Source organism: Coenobita brevimanus, chromosome 105 (assembly GCF_032717465.1).
Source record: "Coenobita brevimanus isolate Jiangsu-jjx chromosome 105, ASM3271746v2, whole genome shotgun sequence".
Taxonomy (NCBI): domain Eukaryota; kingdom Metazoa; phylum Arthropoda; class Malacostraca; order Decapoda; family Coenobitidae; genus Coenobita; species Coenobita brevimanus.
Genome location: NC_137058.1, coordinates 24,358,519 through 24,378,828, shown reverse-complemented (window position 1 = coordinate 24,378,828; position 20,310 = coordinate 24,358,519). Strand labels below are relative to the sequence as shown.

Here is a 20,310-nt window from a genome sequence, read left to right as displayed (position 1 = left end):
CATATTTAGTAATTCAGTTCTCATTTGTAGCCCAGCAATGGCAGATTCACACCCATCTACCTCCCACAGTGCTGGCGACTTATCACCGCCCTCGCACCCACCCAGGAGGCGTAAATTACAAAAAGACGAGGGTGATGAAGAGTTCGATCTCAGAAACTCTTGATCTGATGACAAAAAATTAATATTAAAATAAAACGTCAGAAAAAATTATTCAGGGAAGGTAATCTGGTTGATAAGAACTAGCGTGGCAGGGGTTAAAGTATCTCCAATCAGTGTTCATACAATTTCCTCAACTTATTTGCAATGGAAGAAACTAGATGGGTGGGGGGAACATACTTCACTAAACACCACATCAACTGTTCAATCTCCCTTTTGAAATCCTCCTCTTTTATTTCTTGAGAGCTGATTTTTACACTGATGTCCTTTTGTTTTAAAGTATTCATTCTTTGGGTAGTGTTAGTGCTTGCATTATTTTCAGCAGTATATCGACAATCCTTGTCACTTCCAGTTTTTTTCATCGCACCTTCAGTATCAAAACTACCGACTGTGGTCACTTCTTTATTTGCAAGCACTTCACTTACCAACCCACAAATATCAACTGACTGTTTATCCCTATCTGGACTATCATATGAAGCTTTCTTCCCATTCTTCATTTCTGACTCATTCATTTCACCCTTTCTCTTTGCATTAGAAAAGTCATGTGTCACAACTGTTTCACTTTTGTCTCTGCTTCCCCTACACATCCAAGCAACTTCAGTCATCCCACTGGTACATCTTGGATCAGAAACCACAGCTTTCATCAACAGATTTGTGCCTGTGGCTTTACTATCTGTGCTTTCAGCTTCAGAATCTCTGTTTCCTCCTTTACAATCTGTGCTTTCAGATTTGGAATCTATACTTCCTACCTCAGAATCTGTGTTTCCTGCTACAGTATTCAATGAAGCAGTAACTTTCAGTGGGATTTTCATACCCAAATCTAAGTTTCCAGCCTTTGAATTCGTCACAGCAGCTTTCATCATCAAATCTGTTTTTCCTGCCACTCCAGCCTTGAAGTTGTTCATGGCAACAACTTTTACCCTTTCACTGCTCACCATATCTTCAAGGGCCCCAGTAAGTCGAGCTAGGAATAGAGTGGGCAGCTTGGAGTCGCACTGGTATGATGATATGCGGCAGCACCACCAATGAAACACTGAACACAGGAACACAAACTTCTGCCCATTTGAAAGGTGCCTCATTGTAGACTCCACATACATCTGCAATATTGAATTACACAGATGAATGGAAAAATTGTGCATGTAAAAAATAAGTGGATGGACGGATAATGAAAAAATAAAAAATCTTGTTTGCATAAAAAATGTTAAACATTTTTTTTTTTTTTTTTTTTTTTTTTTTAAACGTGTCCGACTCTGGGCAAAGGCTTCAAGGCCTATTTCTTGGGGGCAGTGACCTATCCCAAGGCCTAGTAATCCTCCTACACCTCCACATGTCACCACTTTGGCGCTAACACCCACCGTCCATATTGAATACACACTAAGGCTGTCTCATACAGGACTGGTGTATCGGTATTAGCAGGGGTATTCTTATGACATGTCGGTGGGTCATCTGGTAGATCAGGAAAGTCAGCTTTTTTGGAAATTCAAATCCTTAAACTGTTCCCTGCCCCAGCCGGGATTCGATCCTGGGTCCATGAGGACTGCAGGCCGCCTCTCTACCGACTCAGCCACTGGTAATGCTTGAATATAAAAAATACAGGTCATCATCATCATTATCATCCTGACCTTGTTTTTCCTACCTATGGATATGGTGAGGCAGGATTCAGAAACAAGAAAGTATGAAAGTGGAAAACCATCAACAGCATGCCCAGTGAAATTGGCCAAACATTTATGCATCAATCAGGTCCCCTGAGTCCTGGTTTCACCTCACAAGCCTAACCATCTGCAAACAATTTATAATATATAAACAAATTAAGTTATCATCAACATCACATCACCATTATCATCATCACTCAGGTCTCTTTTTCCTACCCGAGGATGCAGTGAAGCTAGATTCAGAGAGCATTAAAAAACTGACAAAATGAGAACTAGCAACATCATGTCCAATTAAACTGATATCAGCAATTAACCTATAAAGGGTACAGTACATGCAATAGCTAAAGGTATGGTTCAGAAAACAACAAAAAGAAGTATATTAGGCCATGTGAAGAGACTAGGGTGAGAGACATTAAATGAACGGACATGAGTGAGATGGAGGGGGAAAGGAGGAGACTAAGGATGTGATGGAGGATGGGGGAGACCAAAGACAAGAGGAGGTATGGGAGGGAGGGGGAGACCAAGGATATGATGGAGGGGTGGGAGAGAGAGATCAAGGATGAAATGGAGAGGTACATGAGAGAAAGGGTGTGAACTGAAGAGAGTGTTGGAGGATGACAAAGAACAGGGTGATGTAGAGGGGACTTGCTTGTGGACACCCCTTCTGGGATTCAAGTGACTGGCTATAGATAGATAGATAGATAGAAAGATGCAGATATAGACAGACACAGATAGAATACACTTGCCATGGCAGCTGATGCAAAACACTGAAAACAATGCTGAACAGATATGGGCACTGAGGGAGAGGCACGAGTCTTGTGTTGTTCCTTCTCGTTCACCCATCCTTCAATCCTCTCATCCCCCTCTGCTTCTTCCTCTCCTCTGCTGCTTTTCACATCATCCATTTCTTTACTCTTCTCATTCTCTTTGTCTCTGCCTGTTCTGTTCTCTTTTACAGTTTCCACATTTTCAGGACAATTAGTTTCCTCTTTACTGCTATTGACTTTCTTCTTTTCAGTTCTCCAGGATTCTGGTTCTTGTAGAGACCGAGATGGCAGAACCAAAAGAGAACAAATGTACAGCACCTCCTGCAGTACCTCCAGAGTAGGAAAAACCTGCCGGTACAATAAGCCATATATTGTAATATAAGTCGTACCTACTATTTTATCCACTAGCTTCATAATATAGCTGGCAAGAGTACAGTGTTCGTCAGAAGTATTCAGCGTTGTCCGCCGGGCACGCAATACTTATGGCCCAAAAAGAATCACCCATTTTTGGGGGTAAGAATTGAGCCACAAGTTTGAGCTCCGAGCATGACGTCACGGTAGCCTGAGGCCTTCCGACGCGCTGGTTGGTTCCCGCCTCAATCGCCCACGGGCTGCCTGAGAGGGAGGAACTCCGCCGAGTGTCCCTCTCAAATTGCGCCATTTTTTACCGAGTGTCCCGCAGTGTTTAGGCCTTCAAAACTTTGTTATGGCACCTACCCATGAACTATCGAGTGAAATCATATCCCAGATCATTGCTCGAAAGGAGGCAGACCACCAGACAAAGGAAATTAGTGAATTGGTTGGTGTGGCACGATCGACAGTGCGTCGTTGGTGTGCGCGGTTTCGGGAGGAAAACAGTGGTGAAGTTCCCACAAAGAAACCGAGGTCTGGTAGGCCTAGGAAAACTTCCCCAAGGTCTGTTAATGTTTTAAAACGTGCAGTGGAGTTTAATCCTCGTGTGAGTGCAAGGAAAATTAAGGAGAGCAACCCAGAAGTGTTTGGTGAGGTGTCAGTGAGAACAGTGTCACGTAGGGTGCATGAGCTTGGTTACACAAGTCACAGGCCTGTGAAAAAGCCTCTTCTCTCTAGCAGCCAGAGAATTCGTAGGCTTGCTTTTGCTAATAAATATCTAAATTGGGGTGAGGAGCAATGGTTGTCAGTGTTGTGGTCTGATGAGGCAACGTTTAGTGTTACCTGTAACAGAGGAGCACGTGTGTATCGACGCAAAGGTAGTGACCCACTTGACCCACGGTATGTAGATAGCACAATTAAACATCCTGATTCACTCATGGTATGGGATTGTTTCTCAGGGAAGGGTTTGGGGAAGCTTGTTGTACTTCCCAAGAACCTCAGAGTGAATCAGGATGTTTACCTGGAGCTTCTGTGTGATCATTTACCAGACTCCTTCGAGCTAACAGGTGCACGAGTGTTTCAGCAGGACGGTGCACCTGCTCACAAGGCCAAATCGGTCACCAATTGGCTTCGTGACTGCGAGGTATCATTCATGACAGACTGGCCAGGAAATAGCCCAGACCTCAACCCGTTTGAAAACCTCTGGTACCTCGTAAAGAAGAGTCTCCAAGGGAAGGACGTGAGCTCTCTGCCTAAGCTGGAAGCCGCCATTCATGACTCCTGGGACAAAATACCTCTCCAGCACCTCAGGAGCCTCGCCCTTTCACTTCCAAGATGTCTCAGGTCCGTGAAGAAACGTAAAGGCTACCCTACGAAGCACTAAAGGTAAATAAAATGCATTATTTATATGTTTTTTCAATGTTGAAAGGTTTGTTTCTCAGGAGGGACGCAGGGCGCTCCATACTTCTGACGAGCACTGTAACTGCTAATTTCATACTACAGTATTTTTTTTTTTTTTTTTTTTTTTTTTAAAGCACTGCAGGATCTGGGGCTAGGTTAAATATAACAAGAAAAATTTTGTTGCTCTTTTTTTTTTCCAAGGTTAAAGGCATCCTCAGATAGGGTAAATACTGTTAACAAGAGTAAATACAACTTCTTCTTATTATTTTTATTAAAGACATAAACAGGCCTGGACTAAGCTACTGCAGTTCAAAAACTTTTTCAAAGCTGAAGACTAATTTACATGGTAGGCTGGAGCACCCACCATGTCACACACAGGTTAACTAAAGTGACTTCCCATATATCTACCATACACAATAGCTGTTCACTGAGCTAAGAGACTTTAAACACAGTGATGGATAGGTAAATGGATCAGTGCATGAATGGATGGATGGATGAGTGAATAAATGGATGGAATGATGACTGGATGGATAGATCTGTGAATGAATAAATGAATGAATGAATGAACAAATGATGGTAAGGATTTACTCACTGATAATTATAACAGTGCTAATTAAACTACAATTCCCCAAATGTACCAGAGACAGCAAGCTATTCGGTCAGCTGCAAACTAACTGACTACAGAAACAATATATACCCACCGAGCTATGTGACTTCAAAACACAGTGGGTGAGGAATGTTGCCGCTGTCCATTCCTTCTCACTGCAATGTGGCAGCAACTGGAAAGAATAACAGAAAAGCAGTTAGCCCTTTGAATATGATGACGACTTTTAAAATTATTCTCCTGTCAATCTATTGTCAGAAGCTTTAATCCCATACCGTCTGACCACAATTAAACTGCCTCCACATTGACCTGTCCTCCACTGGCTGTCCTCCCTCCAACTCATGCCCCTCACTCTCATCTATCTCTCCACTCCATCCATCTATCTCATCCTCGGTCACACCCTTCTTTTCTCCCTCTCCACCTCACATACACACTTCTAGTTAGTCTCTCATTTGTCATCTTCTCCACATAGCCAAAATTTATTCTTGCAATCAGTTTATTCCAGATGACATCAGATGTTATTAAAGTAAGAGTCAGAAATTATGAGAATGTCAATAATGTTTATTCCTTCTTACTGCAATGTGGTATCAGCTGGACGGAATGCTAAAAAAAAAAAAAAAAAAAAAAAAAAAAAAAAAAAAGTTAAACCTTTCATGGTCACATCTTCTCTTGTTGTTGTTAACTCCAGCAACTACAAGAATTCTTTATTCAATTATTGGCAAGTCATTAACCCCTTAACCGCGGGGCGTCACTTTCGTGACGCTTGGGAGCAAGGGATCATACCGCGGGGCATCGCTTTTGTGATTCTGTGTTATTTTGAATTCACCCGGGCTTTCAAGTGGGGGCTTGTATCATCTATCAGTACTGACAATGTCCAACACTAGTCAGCACTCCTAATCTCATCTGTACTCCCATCCATTGTTGACAATTTAGCCATTTCTCCCCGTTCTTGACTCCCCTCCCTACCCCCCCTCCATTACCCTATGCTCTCGCCTGCCCGGCCATGCTACGCTAAGTAAATCTTCCCTGGAATTTTTCACTGATTTCATCCATTGAAATAAGCCCTATGTCGTATTCTTATACCAAATAATATATACAAGAAAGAAATCAGGTAAGTGAGAGTGCCATACACCTGGAATTGGCTAATTATCACCTGACAACACCTCACGTGCACTCTTTCGCTAATTTTCGCTGTTTTTTTCCCCTCGAAATATGCCGTATAATCTATTTTCGTAATAAATATACATGTAAGGAGAGAAGGGAGAAGCCTAAGTGATATTTACATTCACCTGGAACTACCTAATTTATAATGTATTGTCTAGATTTCCTGCCAATCATATCAGTGCTACACAAAGCTGTTTCAAGATTTAACATTGGTAGCTCTGATTATATATCTCCTAAGTAGGCCTCTAATCTATTTTCGTAATAAATATACATGTAAGGAGGGAAGGGAGAATATTTACATTCACCTGGAACTACCAAATTTATAATGTATTGTCTAGATTTCCTGCCAATCATATCGGTGCTAGACTTAGCTGTTTCAAGAAGTAATATTGGTAACTCTGAATAACCCTTAAAGCAGGCCTCTAGGCTGCCCCTGCGTTATCAGTGTACTCTCATCTTCCGAAGTGAGAGGACGTATGTTTCATCTTGCTGACTTCAAGGCCTTTTTTCACCCCCATGCAAATGGCTCTGTGACCTTTACCCCCTACTAAACCTCGTGTGGAAAGAGGTAAAGGGCTGACAATTGATAAAAGAGTGACTACGATCTTTCTATTGAGTAAAACAGTGCAAGTGGAATTGTAAATAATGTGTAAATAATGTGTAAACAGCAAGTGAAAGTAATGAATGTAAATATACGTGAACAATGGAAAATAGTTTTATAAGTCATTTCAAGTGACAGTGCACAACACAGTGTAAATAAAATAGAAATGTAAATAACGTAAATAAAATAGAGAACGTAAATAGAAATGTAAATGAGTAGTATTATAAGAATACGAGTATATACCCTAGGAGTAATGAAAGTGAAAGTTTCACTCTAGCATGTCTGAATGCTATGAGTTATGAGAGTGAAGATGAAAGTGACATTCACTCTCAATGCCAGTATACAGGACGAGAAAGTGAATGCTACGTATTTTACTGAAAGAAATTGAATCCCTACAGTGACAATAAACTAATACTACTGAAGGAAACTTATGGATAAAGACTGTAGATATATATAAGTGTTATATAGTAATAGAAATATAAAGTGTGAGGGGTTTTATGAATAATAAATGACAGACTACCATGAGCGAACTAGTGCCAGTGCGACGATCAGACGCGCTCGTAATTTCCATTGCTTTCACAGTGTTTTTTTTTTTTGAGTATGGATCCCAAACTACTTGAAAATTGTAGAATAGTGTTTATAGTGTTTGTATCTGGCTGTGGTAATCATATTACGGGTTGTCGGGAAGTGTAAAGTGGAGACTTCGTTACCCTACTTCAGAGGTCTCCACAAGTCCTACGGTAACCGACGAAGGCTCAACAATCATTCCAGGAGAAAGCTGAAGGTATGTGCCATAAGCATATGTAATTTTATTATTCTAGGACTAATAACTGATTTTTGGCAAATATTTTTTGAGAGTCTGTCGGAGCCCAAATAACCCCGCGGCACACGCAAGTTATTGGTAAACAAGCCCACGGTGTAGGGGTTAAAGAAAATGTTACCATACTACTGACTGACACCATCATCATCATTCTGCCTCCATTTCCCACCTGTAGGTGGGGTGAGGAATGGCCCCCCCCCCCAAAAGAGAGAGAGAAAAAAAAAAAAGTGGGAGGACTAATCCAATGAATGCTCAGTGAAATGGGTCACACACTCTTCACACACCATTCAAGCTCCTGGAATCCTGACTCCAAACAAAACAGTAAAATAAAGTAAAATTATCACCTGTATCAACACAGCAATCCACTCAGATCTGGACACTGCTTTCAATTTCTCTGACAGTCCTTTCTCTTCAAACCAACTTGTCCTCATCTCCTTGCTGCAACATTTCGCCCCATTCATCACCTCCCACAGTGCCTGGTCCAAGGTATCTCTATCCACACTCTGTCTGGCCTCCACGATCGCAGAGAGTGCATGGAGAGTGCGTGGGTGCACACTGTACTTTTCAACGATCGCATGCCTGAGCAGGGAGATCTCTGGACAAAGTAAATCATCATCATCATCATTAGCTGCTGCAGCAGTAGCAGTATTATTATCATTACTAACTACTGTAATTACATCCAATCCTGTTTTGCCCATCAGAAGTATAGACTACTCAGCCACAACATTTAAGAAGAAGGTGACCAGGCATGCTCTTCTCTGAGTGGCATTATGTAAGCAACAGACACCAACCACCCCTCAGATTAAAACCATTACTGGTCCCATCCAGTTGGAGCACCCTGATTCACTAGACCACCAGGCATCATTTGGTTATATGGTTGCCACTTAATCATTTAAACTTTACAGAAAACTGCAATATGTTTATGGCCAAACAAACTTGTCCCCCCCTCCCAGGGATCAAAACTATATGTGTGTCACGGAGGTTACTCAGGGCGGAGCATTCTAACCACTATACAATTTTTACTCCTGCCTAGCCTAAAACTGCAGTCTCTCCATCTTGAATTCTGAGTTGTAACCATCCATCCATCCATCATCCAACCCTACGTTGCCCCATGAGGAGTGTAGGAGCCCGGGGCTAGGCAAGTTGGTCCTGACATTTAATTTGTGAGTGACAAGCTTCACTCATTCCTGAGTGGCATTACCTGAGCAATAAACCTTAACCACCCCTTGGATATTAACCTGCACCAGCTCAATCCGACTGGAGCGCTGTAATTACCCACTAAACCACCAGGCGCCACAATTTGGTTATATGGTTACCACCCAGCATAGTAAATTGTTTCCTGGTGTACAGGAAACCATTTGGCTTGTCACTCAGTGTAGAGTCACCCACAGGCAGAGGGAAGAGGAAAGAATGAAGGAAAGAAAGACAGAAGAGGGAAAGTAAAGTCACCCACAGCCAGAATGACAAGGAAAGAATGAAGGAAAGAAAGACAGAAGAGGATGGAAGGAAAGAAGGATGGAGCAAGAGATTAAAAATAAAATATGATGGTACAGTATACCCTTTTTACTCTACCCTGACCCAAATTTCTGTCTTTTTGCAACTTATTTCATTAAGCTCAGTGGCAAAAAAGACAATTCTATGGCTCCACATCCTTTCCACAGCATTTTATTGGAACAAGCATCATTTTCTCATGCTAATGTATTCTTACAACTATGCATTCATGATGGAGAGACAGCAATTTTAAGCTCAGTTAGTGAAAAAAAGAAAAAAAAAAGTTCAGTTGAGAAGAGAAGCTATGGAAAGGATGTAGTGCAGTAGCATTATTATTATTATTTTATTTTTACTACTAACCTGCATCATATAAGCTGTAAAAGGACGCAAGTCTGGGCCAAGTCAGAGTAAAAATAATAATGTTATGTTTACCTGTTCTAAAATTGTCCTTCTCTGTCACTAGTGCCGTGGCAAGTGTTAAGAGAATTTGTGTGGCTGTGGATCGCAACGTAAGGAGATGTTCGGCACCTTGGCATTGGATATAAACAGCCACGTCTGCAATCTGTGCCAGGGTGAGCACCAGGCTCGGCAATGCAACACCAACTTGATTTAGCTCATCCATATCATAATTCACGGCTTCCTGAAAAGTGCATTTACAGTCATCCCATACTGTATTATCTGCAAGGGTTAGGTTACCAAAAATACCATGAATAGCTAAAACCACAAATTCTCTTCATGAATTCAGAATATATCTCTCATGGGCTAGGAATTTCATTCACTGTATAGTGGTATGCACATGGAAGTCTTCTGCCGTTACTGTACTGTATTGTACATAAAACATAAAGTAACAACTTAAAAGTTGAAAAGATAATAGAATAACAGAGCAATAGAGGTGTAAATTAGCCCTGGATTTATATTAGAACATGAAATGAAAGCAAAATGGATATGCAAGAAGAGTGTTGTACCGTGGTATACAATGTTTACGTGTGGTATCCGATACTATTACCTCATCTCATTCCTCTTCCCTGCCTCATTCCTCTTCCCCACCTCCCCACCAACTGTTAGCACTTTTGATGATGATGATGATGATGATGATGGTCAGATGATATGGTGATAATGTAATGATGATATACAATATCTGAGGATGATGGTGGAATAATAAAGATGATGATGACATGATAAAGCAATGGTGATGAGGAAAGCCACCGTTTCTACTGGTCGCAACTCTCTTCTCTTGTTCAGGCCATTTGTAGCACTACTAGACTTTGCTGAGGCATGTCGGGGACACTTTCGAGCCATAATACCACAATAAATGTACACAAAACTTTGCAGTTACAGTGGTTAGTGCTCACAGTAGAGAGACATGTGCTAAAAAAGTCAATTATTGGAGGAAGTGTGGCAAAGTGCACATAAGACACCTAGTGGTCAGGCCCTCGAACTTTTGTGGTGTGAGATTTGAAATTCAACCACCAGAAAAAAAAAAAAAAAAAAAAAAAAAAGTGATAAAATAATAACAATAATAATAATAATAATAAAAAGGGATGAGTGGATATCCAATTACCAAACAGGTATTTCTTATTTAACTCTTTGAATAATGATAATGTACTTGTTGGTTTATTTTTGTTGTTACCAAATGTTTTATATATGTACGGAAAGGTCTCTTGCAATGAAAGTTTTATCGATGCTCAGCAATGGACCCTCATGTTGCTTTAATGCACTGATGTTCGGATTTATTGTTCTCTGAAAAGTACATTACATCTACACCCATTTAGAAGTAATCCTTGCTTGACTCTCACTCCAATCCTGTCCGGCTCTCTAATGCGAGAGTTAACCAACAACCTGTCCTTCATACATGCAACTGGTCAACTCTGGAATGTCTTCCTCAGTCTGTATTTCCCTCTGCCTGTGACCTCCAATCTTTTCAATGCCATGTGTCCAGGTTTCTTGAAATGAGAGAATTTTAAGCTTGCCTCTTTATCATTTTTTTCCTTGGAAAAAGTCATTTTGCAGACCTCTGGCCTTTAGTTCTATCTTTTCTGTATAGAAAAAACTTGAATGCAATGAAGACTTCTGGGGGTTAAGGTCAGTCAGTCCTCACTGCAATTCATGGAAGTTTTCCAAAATGAACTTAAAACAACTAACTCAGTGTCAAATGGCCACCCTTACGGGATTATGGTGTCTGGCAATAGATAGACAGATAGATAGATAGAACTTTATCTGTACAGCAGACACTTTTAACAGAGGGGAATCTGGCCAAATTCATATACAGAACTTTAGCAGGCAGTTTTAGCCATGATTTACTGTGAATTTAATAAAAAATAAATAAATAAATAAAAATGAGGGAGGGAGCTAATTTACAATGAGGACTTAGTGTACTTTTATGACTACAATTTTATTATTACCTTTAACAGTTCAAGAGGAAGGAGAAGATTCTTGGTATCCATTCCCTCCCTCAGACACAAGAATGGCTTAACCAATGTATTGACAACCTCAGGCACCGACAAAACCTTCCCTGGTGACCTCAGCAGATCTTTCACCAGTGCAATGAATTCCCTCGTCTCCTTCTCGTTCATCTGTCTCTCCTGGTGTTTTAGTAGACTGGCAGTGAGCAAAGAGGTTCCTGAAATATAAAACAGTGGTTAAAAGTAGTTGCAACTATCATCATCATCAGCAGCAGCTGGAAGGTTACTGTTACTGTTGTGGCCTTAAGCTTATCTGTACATAGCCTGGTAAACTGCAGCCCACAGTTGTCCTTCTATTGCAATTAACCATCCTCCTTTTAGGGGATAAGGAGGGAGTCGGGGAACATTTGTGTAATGGGTTATAATGGTGGCACAGCTTGAGGGCATCCCTCTCCAGCATCTGTGCCTTCATAACTAAAATATAAATGGTCCTTCATAGGTCGCATGTAAATATAGCTCATTACAATACTTAGCTACACTGGTGCCAATAGGACGCCAGTTCATGGTAGCAGCACCTCCCTGGGGATCTCCTGGAAGCCAAACCATCCCAATTATCTTGTTCTGGTAGAGTGTGGTGCCCCAGGGCTGCTGCTGCTGCTATAGGGCACCTCATCCACCGTGAGTACAGCAGGCAGGATGTCAATCTCCTCCGAACTCCTCATTGGAGATTCGGTCAGGGAGATCGCTTTCCCTTGATGCTCCAGTGCTCCACTTCGGTGACACCACAGGCAACCCAACAACAACACTTATCTACACTGACAATGTATGATTTTCTTAAGATCTACCAAAGCATTTTTCAGAAATGCACTGACAGGGACACAAGTATCATCCCAAAGTTTGAAGGATAGGCTACATAGCAGAAAATCAAACTATCTGAAACTGTCTTTTGACAGCTGTAAATTATCCTCATATGGAACTGGGAAAATAATGGTTTATTTGGCTGTACATTTAGTAAAAACAAAGCACACTGCTATTACAGTACTACATATACCAACAGAGTTTTGGAACTAACCATGTGGCAAGAGGGTGGTGCATACTGTGGCAATGGCAGATAGTGACTGTACCACAATGGGTACAAGACCTGTTAATGTGACTGCCAGAATGACTGCCTGTTCCACCACACACTTCCCCGACTGCAAACACAGCCAAGTCAATCGCTCCACTGACTGGGTGAGAAACAGACTCAGTTAGGCATGTCTTGGAGTGGTATTCCCAACAGATAAAGTAGTTTTTTCCTTTGCGATTCATTTTGAAAATTATATTTTGGCCCTCAACTAAGCGGGACAAATCTATTATTCTATTCCAGCTTAAGTCAAACTATTTTATTCAATTTTTTGTTTTATTATGCAAAGCTTAAAAGTGCTAAAGCCTGCAACAGACCATCTACAAAATCTACTGCTCACATATAAACACAAACAACTAAAGACTGATGATACTTCTAAAAGTATAATTTCAAATTTCATGTTACTTAACCCTTTGAAGTTTGGTGATGCCCTTTTTAGTTGACGCTTGCTATAGCCTGACAAATTTATTCAGTTTAGACAAGACTTCTCATGCTGGAAGGGGTTATTAATGTTCTCTCCCACCCCTGCAGTCAGATAAATCCTATCCTAAGCTGAATAAAATATCAGGTGATGGTAAGAATGAAATGCAAAGACATCCCCAGGCTTCATGGGTTAAATGTTGTCCTCACCTTTAGTTCGTGTGAGTCCTCTCCGGCCATCTGATTGAACACGGCTGTCATGTGTTGTGGGAAGTGTGGGGATTGGAGACACTCATCCAACCCAGATGACAGACACTCCTCAACCACTGATAATACCTCCCTACATGTCAGGTCTTCTGCTAACTCTAAGATTACCTGAAGCCAAAAAATAGTCACTGGTGATCTGCTGATTTAGGAAGTTAAGGTGCTCCAACTTGATGTGGCCCATTATGGCTTAAATCCACAGGGTGGTTGGGTTTTACTGCACACATAATGCCATTCTAGGACAAGTGACTGGTCATGCTATATAGACACTCTTCTTAATCACCTGAATATCAGTCCATTGACTATCTTGTGAATGAGTCTGGGAGAGTGTGTAAGAAACAGAATTTAAAGGTGAATGTAGGGAGGAGTAACATTATGGTCTTCAAGAGAAATGAAGTCGCTGAATGTAAGGCTGGATGAAGGAGGAAATGGAAAATGCAAGCGCATTTAAGTACTTGGGTAGTGTGATGAGTAAGGATGAAAGTTTAGAGGGTGATGTGCTTGAAAGGGTACAACAAGGAAGAAAGGTTGCTGGTTCTTTGAAAGCAGTGATAAGGAACAGAGAAGTGAGCATGGAAAAAAAAAAAAAAAAAAAAAAAAAAAAAGTCGCTGCATGACAATATTGTGATACCAACCCTAACGTATGGAAGTGAAACTTGGACCTTGTTGGAAGGATACAAGTCAAGGGTGAAGGCAAAGGATATGAGTTAACTGAGAGGAGCATGTGGAGTTACGTGGAGAGACACACTGACAAATGATGAAGTGAAGGAGCATTGTGGTGTGGATGTGGATGTGATAGAAAGTGTTAGGGGGAATACACTGAGGTGGTTTGGTCATGTGAAGAGGATAGATAACAAGAGACTAACGAGGAGAATGAATGTGAGTGAGGTGCAAGGGGGGAGAGGGAGGGGGAGGCTGGGGATGAATGGAGGGATGGAGTGGAGAGGCATATGAGAGAGGGGTGTGTGAGCTGGGAGCAGGGCAGTGAAATGGCTTTGGACAGGGCGACATGGAGGCGATTTGTTTGTAGCCAACCCTTATGGGACTGAGGGGTCTGGCAATGGATAGACAGATAGACAGACTATCTAGTTAATATGAGGTGCTAAACTTTGTCCTTAAATAAAAATAATCTAATATAATAAAATATTAATACCATCAATAAAAAAAGTAAAAATCTGTCTTTCTGGAACATAAAGTTGCTCACATCAAGCCACACTGGACACTGCGGCGACTCAGCCTTGGCCAGGGGTATGAATCGCTTCAGGAGTGTGAGCTTGGTGCTCGGTTCAGCCACACCCCTGCCCACCCGGAGACACCCCACAGCATCCTTGCAAGTAAAGATCTCATCCTTTTCTACCAGCATCCCCAGCAACTTGCTCAACCGTACTTCCTTTGACTTTTCCTGAAGGAGTCTGGGAGGGGAAATATGTATTAGGGCTACATAGCATAAGTTCTTGGTACAGCACAGTATATGTCACCTTTTTTATGTACTGTTGTAGTAGTTGCTGGCTCATCTGAATGCACAGGTAGATCCAAGAATATTAATTAGGCACTGACAATTTCATTATCCAAAGTAATGAGGGGTCGACATCTCCTTATCTATGTCAACTAAGTAACAAATCCCAACAAGGATGATTTGTACGGGAAAAATTAACATCATAACCAGTAAAAGATGCCTTCTATATATGCACAATACTGGACACTACCTTAGCGTGATAAATGGGGGGTATTGCCTGGGCAGCATAGGAAACACCATTGGATTTGTCCATGGAATGTGAAGTGGTGAATAGGTAGCGGTGGAACTTTGATGGGCAATTTTTCTGTAGTATACTGTACTCCTGACTTAAAAGCAGCAAAGTAGAATTTTAATCTGCTGCTGGAGAGTGACATCTTCACATGGTGGCACCAATATAACCAGAGGCTTCACTGTCTGGTTATACAAACATCTCTTAAACCCCTCCCTACTCCCCAAATGGGGGATGGTGGACTGCAGGAGATGAGATGAGATGCAACTTCAGCCTGCAGTCCCTGGGCTCACATTTCACGTGAAACTTTGTCTACTACTACCATACTAATCAGAATTACACCCTAATATGACTTTATACACTTCCACACTAGCTCATAATCTGCCATTTTCTCTTTTTTAGAATGGTGTACAAAACTTACCGATTACTCTCCTCTACGAGCTGATCCACATCTAGATCCTGGTCAGGGTCGTGGTCTGGGTCTAATGCTACTTGATGGAGGAAGTTAATAAGATCCGAGAGCTTGGTAGATGAGAGGGTGCTGTTAAGTCGCAAGAAGGCATGATTTTGTTTAAAGCAAAGACCTGTTTGCTGGTTACACATGAAAGTACTGGCATTATTAAGCTGTGAGAGAGCTTCACTTGGATTAAAGCTGAGATCCAATACCTGTAGGATGTCAAAAGCAATGTTTCGTATCACAGACTGGATGCTTCGAGGCTGATTTCTCACATGTTCATGGATGGAGAGTCTATGAATCTGGACATTTGTAGGAAGGATGGTTTCACTCCACACCATCCACACATCCACAGTTATAGCTTCAATATTATCTTGGCAGAGCTTCAGTAATGCCATGATAGGTGCTTCACTAAAGGAGAGGCTTCCTTGCATGTTTGGCTCATCCTCTTTACCTCTGCAAACGGAATTCAAATGCTCAGTGCAGGGATAAATGATTGGATCTTTTATTTGATCCTCTTTACTGTCTGAATCCTTTTTTTTATCCTCTTTAATGTCTGGATCCTTTATTTTATCCTCTTTAACATCTGGATCCTTTATTTTGTCTTTAATTCCTGGATCCATTATTTCATCCTCTTTACTACCTGCATCCTTTATTTTACCCTTTACTTCCACAGCCTTTATTTTATCCTTACTGTCAGGATTCTTCATCTGATTCTTACTCCTCCACAAGTTAGTCCAAGCCTCAGTGCAAGGATTGATGTCTGGCTCTTTTATTTTGTACCGGTAGCCAACATAAGCATTCAAAATAAGATACAGGCACTCACACAAATAAAGGTAGTAATAACCACTGAATTTAACATTGGCCTGAGAATCACTGGAAATCTTTTTTGTGGAGAGAAAATCAGTCAGGCATTTCAAACATTCTGGATTACTAACTGAACTCATATTATTTGTATTATGACAGCTAAAGAACAAACATTTCAGGAGTTCAGCAGTAATGGCAAGTGTGACAGGGTTTACTTCATCCACATATAAAAAATATTCATTTATAAAACCCTTCACAATATCAGGGGGCAGCCACGACAGGAAGGGAGTCAGGAAACGATAATTTTTCTGACTCCTGATGACAGCAAAGAAGTCTGACTCTCGTAGACTTGGTAGTGTGGATACGAGAGAGCTGAAATCCTCACTGCTTCTAACACCTGATAAATGACTGACTCGTGGGCAGCAGAGCAATAAGAGAAGGGTGGCTTTGATGCGAAATTCCTCAAACTGCTTGTTCACATTCTCTTGGCTGGACAGTGCCTTCTTCACTCGCAAGATGCAGTTACTCACATTCTTCACCAGCTTTTCCCTATTCACTACATCACTTTCTGCAAGAAGAAAATATTGTAACTATGATATTATGTTGCAACAGAAAATTACTGCATTAAACAATGTTGCCAGAGGAAAATACTGTATTACATGTTGTCTTAGTACTGCACTGTCAAGCCTTTATTGGCATAAGCACCGCCAAACAAAATGTATTCCAGGCTATGCTGAGACTCTCAAACTATCATCCTTTTCCAGCAGCTTCCAGCAACTGTTTGGATGTAATTAGCTGGTTTTGACACCTGGTTTAGCTTCTAATCCACATATAACAACTGCTGTACCATGGGCAAATCCAATACAGGGATTCCTTAAGAGGAACCTTGGCGTCATTTTTATGATTCCAGTATATGTACCAGTATGTATGTTTGTAATGTATATATAAAAACTTGTTAAATTAATATCGTAGGTACATTACAGGCATATCTACTGTAAATTTGTAAAACCAAATAAAGTACCGGTACGGCAAGAAAACATGCACACTGTGTTGCATACTCAAATGTATGCCAGACATGATTCTGGGGCTATATTAGTGGCTGAATGATAATGTGACCCTTTTAACTGGGGAGACTTTGGTTAGTTCTTATACTGTACTATCAAGTTCCTTCTTGCTTTCTGAACCCTACCTTACTTTAAGAAGAAAAAAAGACAGTTACGTGAGACTTAATATTTGCATTTACTCAAGGGCAATCTAAAGAAACATTAAGCTGCCTTTAAAGCCAGAAACAGAATATGATAGTAGCCAGCAGATACAGCATAAAATTATAGATGATCTGAATAGCTAAGTTATTCGGTTAACTTAATTTAGCTACTGTACCAGGTAGGGCTACTTTCCACACACAGCTACTGGCCATGGTAGTAGGGGTCCAAGCCATGAATACAGGAACTCTAACTAGATGTTCTGTTGCTAGTTATATACAAAAGTTCTGACAAAGGTAGGTGGTTTTATGTCTCTTCCTAAACCTAAATATGCAAGATATAAAATACCACTGCTTCCTTAGGATCATTTATGCAGCCCCCATTGAGGTGTCATGGACCACAGGCTGGACATCCCTGTTCATGACAGCCTTTAATTCAGCAAAATAAACATCCTCAAAAATTTGGTATTATTTCCGAATTACAGTACACCTAACTAACAGAATGAAATAAATGTGTTTGTCATTTGGTTTATGCAATTTTAATCAATTTTTCTTCTATATACATCTGCCGCAAATGCACTTTTTAGTACTACTGTAAGTAAATAAGAAGTGGGAGTGGGGGTTGCTCGGCTAGTAGCTCCATATGTTATGGAATTTACGTCCACACTAAATTACTGTATACCGTATTAGGTTCTCTGTCCCTTATCGAATCTACATCCAAACTAAATTAAATTAAGTTAGGTTAGATTAAGTTAAGTCAGATGCAATGAAAGATGGATAGGAGCTAGAGATCCCCTCCCCAGCTCCTAGTCTTAAGTACGGTACGAAAAAAATCATTTGCAACCAATGCTTACATAAGAGAAAGTGCTTAGAATTGCTTAAATTCTGCAATGAGCATATTAACCCTTTGAGATTCTGATGATGTGTTTTCACGTCATTTCAAATCCAACCTCAGAGAGTCTGATGACAAGTTTTTGCACCATTTTAAGATGCTTTTGTAAAATATTCACCATAAATCGTGCTTATGCATCATAACAGAGACTCAGGCATGATGTTGCAGAATGCTTGCTCTGTGCGTGGTGGACAGTAGTTTAGCATGGTTTAAACCAGATTTGAATATCTTTATTAATTTTTTTTTTTCCAATATTTTTTTATGGCACAGTATAAAATTTTTGGTTTTCACCTGACTTCAACTCATCATTTTGACTTTTTATTTCTTTTTGTTTTTGAATATACTACAATAAAGTACAACTATTCAGCTTCAAAATAACACCACAATCAGCAGCTTATCATAAAAAGTGCATTTACAATGTCTGGTCAAAGAAAATGATCGCGAAGTGAATATGCGGCCAAGAATCATAAAAAATTATGCATCTTTTTCCTTTTGCTTTACCACACAATAAAATGCAGAAAAAACCATAAGCTATGTATCATTGTAAAGATAATTTATTGTAGTCTGGCAAGGTTTAAACCAGATTTATATATTTTTTTTTTTTTTTTTTTTCTCTCTAAATATTTTTCTACAGCAAGGTATAAAATATTTGGTTTTCATAGCCAACGGCCATACCATGTTGAGTACACCGCTTCCCGTCCAATCAGCGAAGTTAAGCAACGTTGGGTCTGGTTAGTACCTGGATGGGTGACCGCCTAGGAACACCAGATGCTGTTGGCATCCCTACGTGTCAAGTGGGGTTGGTGGAGGATTAGTGCCCCTTCCTGTAAAACAATTAACTCTAAGCCCTTGGCCACCCCGTTTGGGATACATGGCGTCTGGCAATGAATGAATGAATCTAACTTCAACTAGTCATTTGGACTTTTCTTTGTTTTCCTTTTCTGAACATATTACCATAATGTACAACAATTCAGCTTTAAAATGACACCAAAACCAACATTCCATCGTGAAAAGTGTATTTACACAGAGAGATCAAAGAAAAATATTGCAGCATGAAGATGTGGATCAGTGCGAGAGCAGCTGACTCCAGCACAGACATAACCTGCCAGGCCCAGAAGTCTATCTATCAGTCTATCTACCTATTGCCAGATGCCTCAAACCTGTAAGGGGTGGCCACAAATAGATCACCTCCATGTCACCCCATCCAATTCCATTTCACTGCACTGCTCCCAGCTCACACCCCCTTCTCTCATATACCTCTCCACTCCATCCCTCCATCTCGTCCTCGACCTCCTCCTCCCTCTTCCCCCCCCCCTCCACCTCACTCGCATACTCTCCTAGTCAGTCTCTCACTCTCCATCCTCTCCACAAGGCCAAATCACCTCAATGTATTTCTCCTGACGCTGTCTATCAATGCACATCCACACCAAAACGCTCCTTCACTTCCTCATTTGTCAGTTCGTTTCTCCACGCAACTCCAGAGACCCGACGGTTAATTTCAGTGTTATTTAGTTCCGAAAAATTTCCAAAAATTTTAAGACTATCTCAAACACTATAACTTACCAAAAGATGCCTTCACTGCACTCGTGAGCCAGGCAAGATGTTGGTCTATGTTCATTTTCACTGGTAATTATAACTTCAACTGCTTCTTAATTTCCACTACATACTAAAGCCAAAAGTCACACAGCCATGCCGCCGTCCCCGCTAAAGGATAAGGAAATTGTTTGTTTACATTTCAGTTTCAGAGTTGCCAATCTCATATCACAAACACCGCTAAACTTTCTGCTAAACTGCTATAAAGTCACTAATGCAAAATAACCTCAAAACATGCAAAATTTATAGAATATTATTAAGATTTCTTGCAATTAGACGGTAAAATTGTCGAAAAGTGAACAGCTCTAAACGTGGCAAACAAGTGCTAAATTTTAGCAACTATGCAAACATTCATGGTATGAAGGGGTGCAAGTTTTTTTTTTTTTTCTTGTGATTATTATC

The 20,310-nt window shown here is 40.7% G+C and overlaps 1 protein-coding gene and 1 non-coding gene across 2 annotated transcripts; one reads left to right on the top strand and one right to left on the bottom strand.

The window, feature by feature from the left end:
- Positions 1-269: 269 nt before the first annotated feature.
- On the bottom strand, positions 270-19,933 carry LOC145416267 (uncharacterized). The gene is made up of 12 exons (XM_080285265.1): positions 19,879-19,933; positions 15,587-16,790; positions 15,383-15,502; positions 14,421-14,628; positions 13,163-13,327; positions 12,482-12,635; positions 11,410-11,627; positions 9,440-9,647; positions 7,861-8,111; positions 5,029-5,106; positions 2,555-2,923; positions 270-1,253 (listed from the first exon to the last, which is right to left on the bottom strand). Exons 1-12 carry the CDS (start codon positions 19,931-19,933, stop codon positions 270-272), a joined length of 4,014 nt encoding a protein of 1,337 aa, XP_080141391.1.
- Positions 18,977-19,095, top strand: LOC145416370 (5S ribosomal RNA). Its single transcript, XR_013900261.1, has one exon. It is a non-coding gene; the product is annotated as a 5S ribosomal RNA (ribosomal RNA).
- Positions 19,934-20,310: the final 377 nt, after the last annotated feature.

Excerpts from the sequence above, each read along its gene's own strand:
- LOC145416267 (XM_080285265.1), bottom strand. The coding sequence starts at position 19,933 with ATGAACATAGACCAACATCTTGCCTGGCTCACGAGTGCAGTGAAGGCA. Across the intron at positions 16,791-19,878 it reads TGCAGTGAAGGCATCTTTTG|AAAGTGATGTAGTGAATAGG; the intron begins GTAAGTTATAGT and ends TTCTTCTTGCAG. Across the intron at positions 14,629-15,382 it reads CTCGTAGAGGAGAGTAATCG|ACTCCTTCAGGAAAAGTCAA; the intron begins GTAAGTTTTGTA and ends TTCCCCTCCCAG.